Source organism: Podarcis raffonei, chromosome 5 (genome assembly GCF_027172205.1).
Source record: "Podarcis raffonei isolate rPodRaf1 chromosome 5, rPodRaf1.pri, whole genome shotgun sequence".
Classification (NCBI taxonomy): Eukaryota; Metazoa; Chordata; class Lepidosauria; order Squamata; family Lacertidae; genus Podarcis; species Podarcis raffonei.
In genome coordinates, this window is record NC_070606.1 from 47463981 (window position 1) to 47482429 (window position 18449).

General features: G+C 37.9%; 1 protein-coding gene and 1 non-coding gene across 11 annotated transcripts in view; both read right to left on the reverse strand.

Moving 5' to 3' along the window:
- PLEKHA1 (pleckstrin homology domain containing A1) overlaps positions 1–18449 on the reverse strand; it is a 36464-nt gene that overhangs the window by 3091 nt on the left and 14924 nt on the right. For 3 of the 10 annotated variants that reach the window (XM_053388988.1, XM_053388987.1, XM_053388989.1), the window contains exons 4-12: positions 16872–16917; positions 15027–15124; positions 14333–14464; positions 12764–12904; positions 10431–10499; positions 8989–9072; positions 5614–5678; positions 4340–4403; positions 2574–2663 (exon numbers count right to left, since the gene is read on the reverse strand). In XM_053388988.1, the coding sequence (XP_053244963.1) occupies positions 2574–2663; positions 4340–4403; positions 5614–5678; positions 8989–9072; positions 10431–10499; positions 12764–12904; positions 14333–14464; positions 15027–15124; positions 16872–16917 (789 nt within the window). Of the gene's footprint in view, positions 1–1415; positions 1487–2573; positions 2664–4339; positions 4404–5613; positions 5679–8988; positions 9073–10430; positions 10500–12763; positions 12905–14332; positions 14465–15026; positions 15125–16871; positions 16918–18449 lie in introns of all 10 variants that reach the window. The other 7 variants (XM_053388991.1, XM_053388990.1, XM_053388994.1 and 4 more) reach the window with 7 other exon arrangements.
- Positions 15722–15840, reverse strand: LOC128414950 (5S ribosomal RNA). Its single transcript, XR_008330768.1, has one exon. It is a non-coding gene; the product is annotated as a 5S ribosomal RNA (ribosomal RNA).

An 18449-nucleotide genomic window follows, 5' to 3' on the forward strand; every position in this document is an offset into this window, starting at 1 on the left:
TAGTACGACATTCAGATGGCTAGTGAAAGCTTTAACTGAACCTGCAGCATGCCAATCAAGTGGCCAGCATTCCATCATATAGTATGGCTTTCTGACAAAAGGAGACAGGTCACATGACTACACTGTTCTCCCATTCAATTCTGTTGTTCCAGAAAGGTTGCCCTATTATTATTATTATTTGCAGTATTCTGGAACAGCTCTTTCAGAATATTATCTCAATAATACAATCTGGTGTTGAAGCTACCAGTGAGCATGGACTGGTTCAATATATAATTCCAGAATCCCTTTATCAAGTGTATGTGAGGTACAATTTCATTTTTTGCACTCCTCACTGTATTATTCAAGACATGAGTAACAGTTCATGAATCTATAATTTAGGATGGTGGGGGCAACACTAAAATATAACTATTTCTACTGTCTGTTACAATCAGAAGCAGCTCACCTCAATATTCTACAATGATAAACAGTATACTTGGAGTAGTGGGGGAAATTATGAATACCCCAATAACGAACTATTCACAGGAATCATTTTGACACAGAATATGAAACATATTCTGTGACACGGAATATGAAACATATTCTGTGACACGGAATATGAAACATATTCTGTGACACGGAGTATGAAACATTATGTGACACGGAATATGAAACATACAAGCTTCAACTTGGAGTGGTAAATTCCAATACAAAAGCAGAACCTACAATTAAGCTTCTTTTCTAAAGTGAATACTACATAAACATTTCTTTTAAAAAAATAAAATCTGAATTCAAGTGGGACCAGCACTGGGATAACAGCTTAAAAACTACAATCCATACAACTCACACCTATGATATAAGACTCACATGTAGTTATGCCTAATGATTAAAAAGTAAAATATTTTATTTATTGCACTATTTTGATTAACATACAGGTTGCAAGCTGTAACAGCCCCTACATCTTGACTAATGACCCCATGCATATCTATCATATAAGCCATGCAAATCAGTGCAGGGTTTTTTCCTTAATGTACACACATATTTGGCTATGAGGGTCGAGGTGGCTTTTACTTAGCTATCTTTCAAAAATGATAAAATGGAAATATGAACTCTCATGCAAATTAGGTCAGCTTTAGTTCCTAAATATGTATATTTATTACTAGAGCTTTTGTACTCAGTAAAGCAAGCACATGTGAGCAGAGATTTCAGCACTGTGTGAATCTTTAACATTCTTAAAAATGGATTTTATTTAGGAGGCATTTAGAGATAGTAAACGTAATAGCCAATGGGAAGCATTTTAGAAGTTAGTAACTTCACAGTGGTTATAAATCAATAGAGGAAGCCATGGGATTGACCTCATCATTTTACGTGGTGTTAACAAGTATTTTGGAATTTCAGCCCTCTGGTAAGAAGGCAAGTTTACATGAGAGCCCACATACATGCTGCATTCACCAGTTCTTGATGTATACCTCTGTATACAAGGATTCGACAGCCTTCTGGCCTGCCGCATCTGGAACACAGTGCAAAGCTAAGATTAGAGTAACCTAAACTTGAGGAGAGGAGGGAGAGAGAAGAAAGAAAGAAAGAAAGAAAGAAAGAAAGAAAGAACTGCTAAGAGTCACTAGCTGAGTTATCCCACCACAAAGATTGCACATACAGAGGCACACAAATATAGAAAAATCTTTTGGCAGCTTCTCTCACCCAGAACACATTGATTCCCAGAGTCTCTACTATGCAGTGAAAACCCACTGCAATTACAATAATACTTCTCCTTGCCAAAGAATGAAGCTTGAAACAAGTGATCAATTGTTTTTAACATATGAAGTCATTCCATTTTACAAAGAGGTATGAATGCTAACTTTTGATGTATTAATGGGAAATAAAAGCCATATCTTGCAAAACCTGAACTGCAAAGCATGGCTAGAATATGGATTGCAAGAACATTATAAATTAAAACATGGAATACAAAAGATTCCTGTATTGAAGGAATGAACTAGATGGCCCTCATGGTCCCTTCCAACTCTAAGAATCTAATACTTAGTACCTCTAAACTTGATATCTGCTGGAAGGTACATCACCACTATCTACAGAGTCCTACAGTTTGTCACTACAGTTAAGATTCAGTTTGGTAATGTTAGAATTGTGAACCAAGCTAGTCACCAATAATGAGGCCAATAATTATCAAAACATTCCATGAAAATCTACATTAAGTTTAGATTACTCCCTGCTAAGAGACTTGAGAGCCCAAAAGCTTTCAAAAGGGTTGTACACCAAAGTAATTTTAAATCTCAAGTACAAGATTCAGTAAAGATTGTCAAGTAATTTGACAGAGTTCAGATTAATAAAGAACTACAATAATTTTCAAACCCACCAGTTGAACTGTTGGAACATTAAAATAATACTGTGTGGACCCACAACACATATGTTTACTGCTAAGATTAGCACTTAATTAAAAAGGCAGGATTCAATGCAACCTGTAATTCATGCAAAGATATTACTCCAGACTTAGGAGGGGGTAGAAGAGCACAAGAAAATGAAAGAGATTGAATGTATAAGATTCATCACTGCTGAAACAGTAAAGCTTTGTAAAAACATACAGAAGCTGCTGATCTTCCAGGTCCTCGCTGTGCTACTATTGCACCAGAAATTGCTTTGATCCAGCTGTGCATGTCTTCTGGGCTATCTGCCTGAAGAAAAAAGAAAGAAAAACTCTTATCATGTGAGTGACAATAAACAGGTATGCTTCATAAACCTTGTAATCTAAGAATATGACAAGTGTTTTCTATGTTTCTCAATAAAAAAAATTGCAATTTAAAAAAATATTTCATAAGCTTAGGCTGATATCTAAATACTTATGCATGGTAAGAGATTTATTTTATATTACTGATGTAACTACTCACTAATCTCAAGCTTAACAATTACTGAAGTACTGTAGTGACTTCTAAATTTAGTACCTGATACATAAATAATGAACAAGGAACTTGTGATTGCTTCTAGGGGGGAAAGTAACTAACCATGTGAACCATGCACGGAAAACAATATTGCAATAAATAAGAGATGCACTACAGTTAGAAATTTAGGCCAAATATACATAGAGAGTGGTATCACATCACTTTAGAGATCCAGCAACACAAAAGTAAATTTTCTAAAGGGAAATCAGGCTCTTCCAAGGAATAGATCAGGTAATATCTCTGATTGGCAGGTCTGGTGTTGTAACTTGAAATGCTCACATATTAGCACAGCTGGTGTGGTGACCTGCAACTGCTCCACCCCTACCTAGCATTTCAGATCCATTTTCTGTGAGGGAAGTGATACTTGTCAGTGAGCCTGGAATTAAAATCTGGGGCAGGGGGCTATCAAGCTATAACAAATCTAAGGATCAGAGAGCCCAGAGTAAAGAGGACAAAAAATGGTGTAGATTAGACATGGAATGACATAAAAGAATCTAGAAGTAAAGGTGAGACTGAAGCTTGGAGGAAAAGGTGGAGAAACAATGAACACAGGCAATAAATGAACTTCACAGTGTTTAAGATCAAGAGGTGCTCTGTGCTCTGGGAGAGGTGAGTACAAGGGATCAGTCAAGAGGCAGGATGGCTAAGAAAGTGGGACAAAACTGAAAAGGAAGGACCTGAGGAAACAACTAGAGGAAGAGCGATATAATTGAAGAAAAGAGGAGTCGACGAGAAATAAATACTGGAACCAAAAGTATTATTGACTTGGCATCTGAGTTAGACTTTATTTGTTCTCACAATGAATTTCTTCCTTCTCAATCCCTCAGAGCATTAACCTTTTTAATGGTGCAATCCTATGCATGGTTATTCAAATCCCACTCCAAACAAGTGTTCACAAGATGGCAGCCTAATGGCAGTAGAGCATTGGGAAAGATTCCCTAGATGACGACTTAAAAAACAAGTGAAGCAAGCATTTGGTTGGATCATTTAGGTGGCTGTAATAATTTGGGTAGAAGGTCTGGCTGGAGAATTGCCTTCAGCTCTCTGGCCAAGTTTCAATCTCATGCCAGCAGACTTCTGTTCATTCAACAAGACTTTCTCTCCCTCTCTTCTAGAACCCTCCAACCCTTCAGAGCAGATTTTGGGCCCACGGGAAGAGGGGAAGGCTTCAGGGAGAAGGGGGAATCCACTCCTTCAATGTTAGTTCTGCTAGTGGACAGGTACCATTGGTCATTAGCATTGTTTACATGACAGGCATGTCTGTTGGTATATTCCATTCTAAACAATTATGCACAATTTAACTGCAAGGCTGTATGTATACTGTCAGGCATTAATCAAAGGATTATGTGTTTGACCTTTCTAAATGCAATAAATTCATTTTCTTACAGAAAAGTGGTTTTCCATAGACTTACCTGTACATAAAACGTTCGAGAAGTTGTTACAATTTCAAATAGATTGTCTCTCATCATTATATCACTGGGGAAAAAATATGTTTGTGGTTTTTAAACATTTTTACCATCGTCTGACATGCACATTTGTATTTCCAAGCAACAGAACACGCATAAATAAGGGGGCTACCTTTGAAAATAATTTAAATTATATCACCATTTGTTGGGGGGTGTATGCATGCGTGCACACGCACACATTATAATTATTAGTAAGATGTTACCAAGATTCTGTGCCTACTCACTCAACTTTCTTGCTCTAGCAGCTCAAAGTAGTTACACCATACTGAAGACACTAGATTTTCCCCTCTCCTCCCACCCCAATTTTACACAAAAGAGAAAAAGGCTGCATTCTTCAAGTGGAGAAATCATTACCTGACTGGCTGGTGTCCAGGTCAGGCACAGACCTCTAATGTGTAACTGCACTAGAAGACATGAAACCTCGCACCAGTGGCAGCTTCTCAGTATAGCCAGTTGCCCAGGGAAGGACAAACATCAACAGCAAAATGATACACCAGTAAAGTGATGCATGCTATCAGAGTCTTCTGCTGCCTTCCCCCTCCCAGGCACAAAGGGGGCCACACTTGAGCCAGGACCCCAAGCTTTCACAAATTTAGCATGACAAAAAGACAACATTTGGCACTCCCAAAACTTTTTTCTTACAATACCATAATGGAAATCACTTTATAGCATCACACACAGCAACCACAGTTTCATCTTTTGTATTTGTGATTAGCACAGATACAAAAACAAAACCACCAGTCTTTAAACCGGTATTTTGTTTCTTCATTTGCAAAGGACTAGAATCCTCAAGTAAAGGAGTATTTCCTGTTATATTACTGTTTATTAAATTTCTATTCTGCCCCTCATCCCACAGGAGTCCAGTGCGGCCAACAATGAAGTTGTAAAAGAATACAGTTAAAAATAAAATAATATCTAAAACATATAAAACCAACTTTCTCACCAACAAATTTTTAACATATTGGGATATTGCACCCCCTATTTATATTCCTCCTTTCATTCAGAGACCCACATCTTCTATCATATACTAGCAACTCAGTTTAATACAGCTATTTAAGATCTCACTAAATCTGTCTAAAAGCCTGCCACAGAGGGTGACTTTAGTATAATGGAAAGTGGAGGAGTTTATTAAGACATAATAGAAAATGATGTGCAGGCAGGCTTTCTTTTTCTAACTGAAGGAGATCATCAACTTTTTAGTTTAACCTTCAGATTTTCACCTTTGTTTACATTCCTGGACCTTATGAACCTCTTTCAGTGGTATAATCCGAAGGGGCTCCTTATCCTGAAAAAACAGATAGTACATCAAAAAATTTTAGCACATAAGAAACAAGGACTTAGACATCCCAAAGGAGATGCCAAAATGCAAATTTTATATCCCGGAAGTCAAATAGATGACTTATTTACAAAATCAAATGATTAGCAAATTGATTTCAAATTGCTGACCAGTTAAGGAATTCAGTGATCCAGATAGTTTATTTCCATGTTGATTTCAGATAGAAAGATGTGGCCCAAAATGAATCTAATCACTTAATATACCGTATTTTTTGCTCTATAAGACTCACTTTTTCCCTCCAAAAAAGTAAGGGGAAATGTGTGTGCATCCTATGGAGCGAATGCAGGCTGCACTGCTATCCCAGAAGCCAGAACAGCAAGAGGAATTGCTGCTTTCACTGCGCAGCAATCCTTCTTGCCGTTCTGGCTTCTGAGATTCAGAATATTTTTTTTCTTGTTTTCCTCCTCCAAAAACTAGGTGCGTCTAGTGGCCTGGTGCATCTTATAGAGCGAAAAATACGGTAAATGCATTACATTAATATTTAGCATTACACAGCAACATCCAGCAAAATGATTCACCTTTAAAAATTTCTCAATTGACAATGTGATCAAGAACTAATGTGACACAATAATCAAAGATATGCTATAGTTCATGCTATTGATACCTTGCTTACTCCCCTCAACCCCGACACCTTATATCAAGCATAATTGAGTTTAATTCAGTGACACGTTGCCAGTGACTATATTCAGTGAATGTAGTTTTAACTAGGTCTCTTTAACTGTAATAGCAATCAATTAGTTGTTTCAATTGCGTTGCTTCCTGCTCTGGCTCCTTTGGGAGGCATGATGGTGTAATAAATAAGGAAACAATACAAAGCTTTGAAAAATAAACCAAATATCCTTAGAACTAATCATTATGAAGTTGGCCAAGTTGCATCTGTTTTGAAAATAAATTAATTTGAGCTGCATAGGCAGTGTGGTGCTCTCCAGATATTACTGAACTTCAACTCCCATCAACCTGACCACTGGTCACGGTGGCTGTGGATAAGTGGAGTTACTGTCTACAAGTCTCTGAAAGAGACAGTGATATTGGCCACTCCTAAACTAAAGACTGTCCTGGAGCTGTTTGTTTGAAGCAACCACTGGCCCATCACAAAAAACCACCTGGGGGGGGAGGTAGTGGAGAGATAACTGCAGACATTCTTGAATGGTAATGGTTATGGAGGTCAGAGATGGGGAAGTGCTTTCAATCAGCAGGCCAGATCCTTATCTTCCCATCTCCCCTGTAGGGCAAGATCTGAAGTGGGTGAGGCTGCCCACCTATCTATCACCAAACACCACAACCTGGTTAGGCGACATGGCACTTTGTCAGACTTCAAAATGTTAGGAGATTTAAAGTACAGTGCCATCAGTATATTGATTTTGTTGTTTAGTCGATTTTCAGCTATACAGTGGTACCCCGCAAGACGAATGCCTTGCTAAATGAAAAACGCGCAAGACGAAAGGGTTTTCTGATTTTTTAGCCGCTTCGCAAGACAAATTTTCCTATGGGCCTTTCTCGCAAAACGAATTTTTTTTTTGAGTTTTTCCCCACAGGCTCCCTCTAAACTTCAGCGGAGCGGGGCAGGATGGGAGGGAATCCCTTGGACCCCCGCCGGACTTCCCGATGCTCTTTTGAAGTCCGGCGGGGGTCCAAGGGATTCCCTCACCGCCGCCCGCCTTTAGAAGCGCTCGGGGAAAGCAGCGCGCTTCGCTGCTTTCCCCAGAGTGCTTTTAAACGCGGGGGCTGGGAGGGAATCCCTTGGACCCCCACCGGACTTCCCACAGCTCTTTTGAAGTCCGGTGGGGGGAGAAGGGCTTTTCTTCCTACCGCCAGCCTTCAGAACAGCCTTCTGAAGGCTGGCGGTGGGAAGAAAAGCTGTTCTCCCCCCGCCTGCCTACAGAAGAGGTTCGAGGAAAGAGGCGAAGGAGCACTGCCCCTTCACCTCTGTACCCGGAGCTTGCCGTTCTCCCCCGGCCTGCCTTCAGAAGAGGTCCGGGGACAGACTGTCCCCGGACCTGGTCTGAAGGCGGTCTCCATAGGAACGCATTAATTGATTTTCAATGCATTCCTATGGGAAACCGTGCTTCGCAAGACAAAAAACTCGCAAGAAGAAAAAACTCGCGGAACGAATTAATTTTGTCTTACAGGGCACCACTGTATTTCTCCAAAACATCTGCGTCAGGAGAAGTCACACAGGCCATGGCCTAAATGTCATGGTGGGCCAGACGAGAGAAAATAATATGAGCTTGAATCCTGACAAATTCAAGTTTTAGCTGTTAGTACATAAAGCCCTAAACAGCTTGGAAGCAGTTTAGTAGAAAAATGTGCCTACTCAAACGCTTTAATCTGCAGAGTTTCCGCTTTTACAAGTGCCATACAAGTTCTGCATCTGTTAGGAGTCTCTGTCTCTCTCATTGTGGCAGGACCTCAACTTTAGAACTCCCTCCTTAAGCAGGCAACTTCATTATTTTAGTCACAAGCTCAAAACATATCTTAAAAACCCAAGTCTATCTAGATATAAAATTCAGTATTTGCTTTTGAAGTTTTGCTGGTTTTATCTGTATATTACTGATAATTGCTTTATATTGTTTTATGCATTCTGTTTGGATTATTTATTTATTTCTAAATAAATATCTGGAGGGCACCTTGTTGAGTACCCTGAATTAAGCGGAAAATTTAAATTAATAATATAAAATCAACCCTTTATGGTGATTTAATTTCTTTTTTAACATGACTACAAACAGACATTAACCAAAGCAAGAAGGGGAGAAAAAATATATGGGAAAGAACACAGTTCTGTTTGTTCACACAAGAAATTCGATAGCAGAGCCGAGCATTTGATATAAGATTTGTCCACAGATATTTTATCATGCAGTAAGTAACCCGCTTTCTTTTCAGTATGTGAAGTATTAAGTATGGTATCCTAGGGACTATATCAATTTCAAGTTGATGCAACTTTATAACCACGTTGATAACAAAGGTCAGGAAGATTGCTAGCAAACAATCTTTACATTTATACATTTTAAATGCATGCTGATTAGGTTATTTATAGTGGACAGCACAGTACAGCAACATCACTAAGTTGACACGTTCATGTTTAATTTAAAAATAATTAGTAATGACTTCTGAATCAGTTGTAAAGATTATAAAGTTTCTGATACCACTGAACAGCTTAACATCATCAGTAGTACACTATATGTGAATACAATTTAGGGGAAACTTCTAAAATTACAGGAGGAGTTCAGTAAATGAATAGGTAAAATGTTCAAAGGTTTACATTGCTTGCTTGCTTGTAGTTTGAGTAATATGATGAATTACATTGCTTTCTTTTTCTGAAACCATACAATTTGACATCTTTCATCTGCCTTTTTTCATGCGCCATCATGTGGTTATTGAAAGGAAAGCAAAAAGCATACTTATTTGGGGGAAAAGCCTCATATAAAGTTAATACAGTAAAGTAACATTTCACACCTTCTCCACATACAACACCAAAGAAGTTTCTCTGTGCTATCAAATATTAATGACTGCTAGGAATTTTAAGGGTCAGATTAATTAAAGTGACATATACAGCAAGAATTAAGACCAAACATTTTTGTATCACATTTCATTCTCTTCAAGAGCATGCATTGCTGTAGATGGAATCTTACTTGAGCTAAGCAACTCAATTTTCTTTCCTCCCATGCTCTTAAGAAATAAACGCAACATAGTTTGTATTTCACTTAACAATTACTATTTTAATGGAAGATAGCTTTCATCATAAAACTAAAGCTGTGAAGCACCCACAATATCTTCTTAATAGTTATCAAAAATATTGTTCAACTTGAAAATTATGAACTTCTTTAGACAACTGATTGGCTAGCCACATAGTTTCTACCATCAGTAGCCTATAGATATGGAAGTGAATACACCTTCAACACAGCAGATAACCAGTGGTGCTTGTTTCCTCACTCTCGAGAAATTGACTTGTGGTAAAAGCCAGTGATCCATGATGAAATAAGATTACTGAATTTAGAAGTTAGCTTTGGGTTAATCAACTGATAACTGCAAAAGACAGAAAGCTCTTAAGTTGATAGAATTGCTTTTCTGGAAGGCAACACTGGTAGATGGTTATTGATCCTGGAACCAGGAGCCAGTCCTGAGAAGGGATGGAGAGGTGTCTTTCTAATGCCAGATTCAAGTGCTGCCCAATGTGATGCTTCAAGTAGCTTTTTAAACTTCCCTCAACAATTTTTTTTAAAGCTGATAATGCATCATTGGGAAACTGCTGTTACAAGCATACCAGCCTACATGTATAAGAAGGATGCATCTCAAATCAAAACTTTAATTCTTAACTTGGAATGGAGAAAGTATGCATAGCAACAAGAGAAAATGGAAAGAGGTTATTGCTTTCCTTAGAGATGTACAGCTATTATATATGAGAAGCACAAATAATTCAGAGGATAAGGGCCAATAATGGTCAAAGGATGGGAAAGGGATGGACTAATTAATTCCACTCTCAGATTTTCAGCACTCAGCATTATAGCATGATCCAACCACATACAATATCCATACAGGTTCTGTCAACTTACAAAAATATATATAAGAGGAATTATGTCCAAGTCACATTTCCAATAAAACTAGTTTCCCATCAGAAAATTGAAGCACAACAATTATGCATTATCATGTTTGTACAAAACATGTTTTCAAAAGTTAATCTGACACACACAATTGGACACCTACCAGTTCAGATTTAAAGTATCCTATCGTGTTTTCATCCAGCTGGAAATACCTTCTTTTCCAGTTCTTCATCTATGTAAAATAAAAAGTAAAAAATAAAATAAACATAATTCCAGTCTAGGGATCATCAAACAGTTTATTCATGGGAGTCTTAATATCCAGGCCATATTTTTTAGCATAGCTTGTAACATTTGGGGAATAATAATAATAATAATAATAATAATAATAAATTTTTATTTATATCCCGCCCTCCCCAGCCGAAGCCGGGCTCAGGGCGGCTAACAACAATAAAACAATACAAAAGTACAACACAAACAACACTCTAAAATCATTCATTATAAAATTAATTAAATTCAAGCCACTGGCCACCATTGGGCCAGAGCTCCGCGAAGATTGCCGAGGGAGGGAGTCAGGCTGTGCCCTGGCCAAAGGCCTGGCGGAACAGCTCTGTCTTGCAGGCCCTGCGGAAAGATGTCAAGTCCCGCAGGGCCTTAGTCTCTTGTGACAGAGTGTTCCACCAGGTCGGAGCCACAGCCAAAAAAGCCCTGGAAGAGTTGTCTCTGTTTTCATTTGCTGAGAATGGTTCTGAATAGGGGAGAAAAATACAACTAGAACTTGAGGCAACTGAAAGTGAGTCTTTCCACCATGTCCAGATGTGACTGAAAGTATTTTCAATTCTCCTTTTCCCCAAAAGAGGCAGTTACAAATGAAGCAATTGATAGCTATCAAATAATCAACTTTTTTAACAAGAGCCAGCAAATCACAGGTTGCCCTCTAAGTTGGGAAAGGTTTTGATTTCTCTTTCTGGTTACTCCAAGCAAGATGACAGAGCCAAACTGCAGCTGCCCATCTACTCCAGCTGATGTTACTTCCAGCAATCTTTTACCAATGGGACAATTCCAAACAATAGTCAAAGTCAAGGCTGCTTCTAATTGTATTGTTGAGGCAGCTTGATACTGTTTCCATACTATGGCTGCTCCATCTCATATACACCAGATCATGATGTAAACTGGCTCCTGCTGCCTTTTTTTTTTTTTTTTTGCCTCAATGTTGCTATAGTGCTGTATCGGTAGTGGATGATGGTCTAACAGTGAGTCTGATGTATACTAAAGGCTCAAAATACAGAGGAAATTTTAAGTAGATAGAGTGGGGCCATACTTTTATTAACATTCTTCTTATCTTGTGTCTGAGGAAATGCAGCCAGGCTTTATTTAATAATTAATTACATAAAACAGTTTCCCTCTAATGGGATTCTGAGCCTGTAAACAAAAACCTTTTTCTAAAGTGCAAACAAAATCATTCAGTTAAGTTAACTTCTCTTTAAAAATCATTACTAAATCACATGCTACTGCAGTGGTGGGGAATTGAATCTGGCCAGTGGACCAGATCCCTATCTCCCTGACTGCTTGCGGGCAAAATCTGACAAGTGAGTGGATCAGTTATCTGTTACATCACATAGCATCCGGCGATGATGCACTCTGATGTCCACACAATAACTGGGACTGCCACAAAGGGTATGAAAAGAGCCCTGCGGGGTGCTTTGAAGTACAGTGGTACCTCAAACAGCTCTGTTCTCAAATGTTTCGTCTCCAGAATGCTGAAAACCCAGAAGTGCTCCTGTTTTCGAACGCTCCTTGGAACATGAACTTCCGAAGTGGCTTCCCCTGTGCAGAAAACCTAGCTGTCAGCCAATCGGAAGCCATGCCTCGGAACTCAAATGTTTTGGAGTTGAACGGTCTTCCAGAATGGATTATGTTCGAGTTCTGAGGTACCAGTGTACTTATCAGCTGGTCATTGGTGCTTCAAAGTGCTAAGCAGGGTTCTTTGCAAGGAGAAAGGGGCTTACAAAGAGCCCTGCTCGATGCCAACTTCAAGGTTTTCTTCCTACTAAGATTAGCTGTACACAGCCAATCCCTGCTGTCTTGCCCTCCCTTCTCAACTGGCTGGTGGTGATAGAGAGCCTTCTTTGTTATTACACAATTGTGAGCACACTTTAAGGCTCTCACTTGTACACTGGCAGCCACCATCTCCATCTGCTCCTCACCTGACATCACATGTGACATCAGGAGTAGGACAGAAGGCCATGGTTTGAGGGAAATGGCTTTAAGGGCCAAACCAGAACCCACATGGGTCCAAATATGGCCCACAGGCCAGAGGTTCCCCACCTGGAATGCTCCTAAATGTCAGGGTCTGGAAGTTACCAAAGAGCCCTGGAGTTTCCCCTCTTTCCCAAAGAATTTTAATCAGATTCATTCCATTGGCAAAAAAACTCTCTTGCTTTAGCATCATATAGAACAATGAGTCATTATCAGCAGAAATGCATCTTAATCACTTACCACTGCTCCTTGTTTAACACAGTAGCCAGCTTTAATCACAGCATTATCTGGGGGGTGCTTAGCAGAAAAATAAGGAAGGTGGCTTTGGGACCGTTTCAAGTAGTTTTTATCACCTTCACCACATTCATTTACCTCTTCTTTCTAGAAATAAAACAAGACTACTTAATGGTAAGGTCTAAAATTCATCATCAACTCCCTCCACTACTTTCCCCTAACATCATTCCAGATTATAAATTCCCTTTTATTAGACAAATTCAAGTTTTGAATTTGATGCACCACTAAATACATATTTTCAATTTATCAGGGCCTTTATACACTTGTGTCTCTACTTCACCTCAGGTTTCTTTTATGTACAAAGAAATGGCATGTAGCTCATCACACTTTCAGGATAAGTAATATATATATAAACCAGTAAGCTTCTTCTACAAATTTGGTAATAGCCCCACCTCCCAAATCTGTCAACTATTTCCAACTATCTGTAAAAACAAAGGTGGTTTTTTGGGGGGTGTTCCCTATATTTTTCAAGAGCCAGGCCAGCACAAAGTTTACTAAATCAAAGTTTCATATTGATTATGCTGTGCAAGGAACATTCCTGATTCTATCAGCTTTCTCCCTTTACTGGAGGCAACATGTAAGGACCTGCAATTATATGCATAATGAAGCTGTCCCTCTTAGAACTGCTTCTCATGTTATATTCTATCTCAGTATTAGCATTAACAAGTATAATGTCTAGAATCATTTGGTTACCAGGTTTTATTACTGCTAGTGTTGATTCACTACCGGGCCCAAGCATCTTGCAAATCTACCATCCACAAAACCAGACTCAATCCTACCTTAGAACTAAATACCCAACAACTGCAAATAGTAGCAACTCATTCTGCAACAAGGAGTTTGTAAAAACAGGTTTCCCTCCACCTCAAAAGGCATTTTCATATAGGTGTGTTATTATATATAAATACAATGTATACATTATCACACAAACATATACGTACATACATGCACATACATACATTTAAACATAGTTTTAAGCAAAATAAAATTGAAAATAATATTTTGATTCTAAGTTAAGTAGTCCCATATACACCCTGAATACATATACAGTCATACCTTGGATCTCGAATGCTTTGGCTCCCAAACAAATCGGCTCCCAAACGATCAAAACCCAGAAGTGAGTGTTCCAGTTTTTGAATGTTCTTTTGGAAGCTGAACATCTGACTGGGCTTTGGTGGCTTCCGATTGGCTGCAGGAGCTTCCTATAGCCAATCAGAAGCCGCGCTTTGGTTTTCAAATGTTTTGGAAGTCGAATGGACTTCCAGAACGGATTCCGTTCAACATCCAAGGTACAACTGTATAAAATTCCTGCATATGAAGACTAGCCTTCTCATTTCAATACAAAAAGCATGTCTATACATGCACAGCAATGTACGCATTTATCACAATAGAAGAGGCAACATTTGGGGGCAACAGAAATCCCATGCTCCAAGCAATCACTCAACTGGATGAATAGATGGCCAATAACCAAATACGTCTGATAATTAGAAAAGTTGTTATAAAAGGGCACACTGCTACCTGAGTAGGGGTTATTATAGGAACACCACCAACAATCTCTGTCCTGTAAGACATCTGCTTCTTTAACCCCACATTTTCAGTGTGACGTGTTGAATTATCAGTGTGAGACTGTGAATCAGTTTGCTTTGGTACCTGAAAATAATAAGCATTATAAACAGGGGAGCAAGCAAATACCATTCTAACTTAGTATAATTATGTATAGTTATATATCGCTTCAAACATCCCAGAGGCATTCAAAAACAAGTTACAATAATGCAAAATGTATAAGCTATTCAATTAAACAATATCAACATAAGATACTAGAAAGTGTTCATCCAAAAAATAAAAAACATCTAAAAACAATACGAAATATCCATCTGCTCCATACAGGAAAAATAGATAAATATTTGTAGAAATTACATGCTTTGATTTATTGACCTGCATTCTCCAAGTTCGAGACATTCAAAAGTAGGAATTTGATTTCTGTTTCTAGTACCTTTTGCAGTGTCCCTTCCTTTCTACACCATCTCAATTTTGGCCATAATGTTTTACTAGTTATGACCATTTTTAAAAAAATATTTTATTTTTGGAGGCAGAGTAAGCACTAGATCTACCTGAAAATGACATAGAAAACCAAACATATTGTTGCTGTGTTTGTCCAAGTATAGTGGAAGTCTATGTAGAATGACTCTACCATCCACAAATAATTACTTACTGTGATTTTGGTAGCTTTGTTCAGGACATTCACCCATTCAACTAAGTCTTGCTGATCATTGGCTTGTAGGAAGTATTTCCTCATCCCTGCATTCATGACTGTTAAGAGACAGGAGGAATGGACTTCATTTACTAAAAAAAAACCCTATGTTGTTCTTTTTCTAGGCACTGTAACAAAGCTCAAAGTCAAACTGGGTACATTACTCCTTATCCCAAAGCTATAAAACCCAAGTTCAGTGCTTTAACGGCATATACTCATCTGTCTTAAATAACTCTTGTTTTGTTTATATATAGTTCTAGATGCAGGGGGTGGGGAGTGATGCATGTATTCCTGGTTCTCCTATCTCCTAACACACACACACCCCTTCTCTAACTTTCCAAATAAGTACTGACCCCAACACCCTTGCTGAACCAACACACCTGTATGATGGGAGGGGGAAATACAAAAAGAATAATCCTATTCTGGTTTGAAAACACCAGAAGTAATTTGTCCTTTTAAACAGACTTTTATTTATAAAAACGCATAGGACCCAACACTTACAATAGGTGCTTCAAATCTAAAATTAGTGTTTAAATGCTGTTGGGGTAGAAGGAAAAACCAACAGGACTTTTAAAGCAAGAAAATGTGTATGCCATATCCTGATATACACAGAATTTATTTATTTTTTTGTTTTGTTTTGGTTTTTTAAGGGGGGGAGCCTACAGCACCCAGTATTCCCAGGCGGTCTCCCAGCCAAGTACTGACCAGGCCTGAGCCTGCTTAGCTTCCAAGATCAGACGAGATCGGGCGTGTTCAGGAAAGTATGGCCGTAGACACAGAATTTATATGAATGAACAAGCAACATCCGTAGAGCTGGTTTCTGCCATTTTTATTGCATATTTAAATCTGCAAGCAATTTCCTAGTGATTGGTAATCATATGGATTCTCTTAGCTAGCGCTATATTGTCACAATTCCTTTGTGTGTGTAACAGAGTACAGAAAAAGAATTAGAGCTCAAATAACCTACACAAAGACTGTTCCTTTATATTAAATATTTGAGAATCTTTTTGCCACATGGCCACCTCCTTTCATCATGTCATGAAGTGTAAGCAACACATATAGGAAGCTAGTTGTCAGGAGTACTCTGATATGCAAGGAGATTATGTTTACTATGCTTCTGTAGTAGATCATAATTCTGAACAAACAGAAAGATAAGTAAAAATGGCCTCACCACATAGTCAGATACTTAGTGCTATTGGGATCCCACAGTTGGACATAGCCTATGGCAACACTACAAGCAATAGCTCCATAAGAAGCCATGCCTTCAGCCATTCTTATAATTTGTTGCATATGCTAACATGGCCATCTAGGCTTTGCTTAATCACTAGATGCATGTTAATCTCACTGCAAATAACAAATTAGCAGGCATTGTTAATACCAATGTGTATTAAAACATGTCTCTCGTTCTTTCTGTTTTTGCTGTATAAAGTCCAGTGTATATAATGGTCCACAACATGAGAAAGGGAAAAAAAATAAATATTTTACAACATATGAAGTGTTGATTAATAGTTAATTTTGTCAAAACAAATACAGAAACAATGTTTTAATTATCCAGTTATTAAATATACAATTGGTAACTGCCACTTGTCGCTATATGATCAACAATTTTGCTAATTTAGATACTGCCAATATCTAATCTATAAAAAGGAATAACTTTTCTTCTTTAAATTAGAAGGAAACCTTAAAAATGAATTAACTTGAATTCCAAATAGATATTTCCACTTGTATTTGATAAGAAATGGGCAGAACATATCCTGGTTGCAGTTAACAACAACAACAACATTTATGCAGTCTACTACAACTTACCAAAGCAGAATTCTGCCTTTGGCCTCAGTTTAGTTGCATCACTAACCTAAAAAAAATGACATTTATAAGCATTACCATAATAAAAATTATCATGTACAACATAAAAATTCCTTACAATACACCTTGATTTGTGTGTTGATTACAAACACACACATTACACTAGTACACAGATCCACATAAAACACCAGTGAGCTATGTCATCTCTACAAAGGACTCTAGAAATGGAGTATTTCTGTGGTAAAGGTAACATGCAAAGGGTGGGGCCTGCAAAGAATGGAAACACATGTAATATTATCCAAACTAAACTTATTCTTTACTTTAACATATCAATCCTACCATGGCAGATTGGGGGGGGGGGTTTCTTTACTAGCAAAGAGGCTAGTAGCCTGTGTTGCCATGCTACCCACCAAGCATAGAACTTCCTTTCTTCTGCTTCCTTAGCAGGCTAGTAAAAAGCTTTGCAGGCAAGTTACTTTTGTGGGCTTACTGATGAGACTGAAAAAATGGCATTTATTATTATTTCATTTGTAATATGAATAAATATGAAAATATAATAAATAAATATGAAAATATAATAAATATGAAAATATAATAATAAACAAATTAACAAGCCCACATAAGGCACAAATATAAACATGAAAAAAGTATTTTTTTGTATCAGCATTTTTCTTAATGTATTAAAGCTCCTGATTCTGAACTCTTAGACTTCCAAAAAATAGATAGTGGCTTTTCAACTCTTTTTCAACTCGTTTTTCACATACTGGTTTCTTCCTTGGTTCTGTGACAAATGTTTGTGCATTTTGTGTAGTGAAAAAGGCTGAGAAATCCAAAACAGGCTGGAAGCAAGGGAATCGGAGATCTTTAGAGTAAAGGCCTTACCAGTATGTACAAGGAGCTAAGAACTTGGCATTTCTGCACTAAGTATTGCAATGTTTCATGTTTCACAACATTTAAATTTATTTTTCCAATATTCACCCAGAAGGTAGTTTCTTTTTGATATTGCACTGAAATGCAGCAAAAATGCTTCCACATATATTAATACAACCTTTGAATAGTAAATCAGTGATTTGAAGTAGATGTAATGAATTCATTTATTCCCTATTGCCTGCTTTTTCCCCCTAAGGATATTTACCAAGTTGTAAAACTATAGAAAATATATCAGAGACTAAAAACAAACATTAAATGCTTGTTTTGTGTACTGAGGTCTTTTCCACAAAGAACCCCACCCCCAAAGTAAATAAGATTATAAATAGTCTGACTGTGGGATACAAATACTCAAAATACAATTATATCAAAGCTGTCCACACACTCTGCACTCTCTTCCCATCACACTAGTTTCACACATACTCCTGCAGACAAGCTTTCATCTACATTATTTACTTTCAGAGAAAACACTGAATTAAGACATTAACAATAAACTATGACCTAGTCCTACATGAATGAGCCTAAGACTCATAGGCTCATGGACCCCCCTATCCTCTGGAGTGGCTGCAAGGAGAAAAGCAGCAGCAGACTTTTGAACAACTGATTGGCGGTACATCCACTTCTTGAAAACCCATGTAGTTTTTAACTATGGTT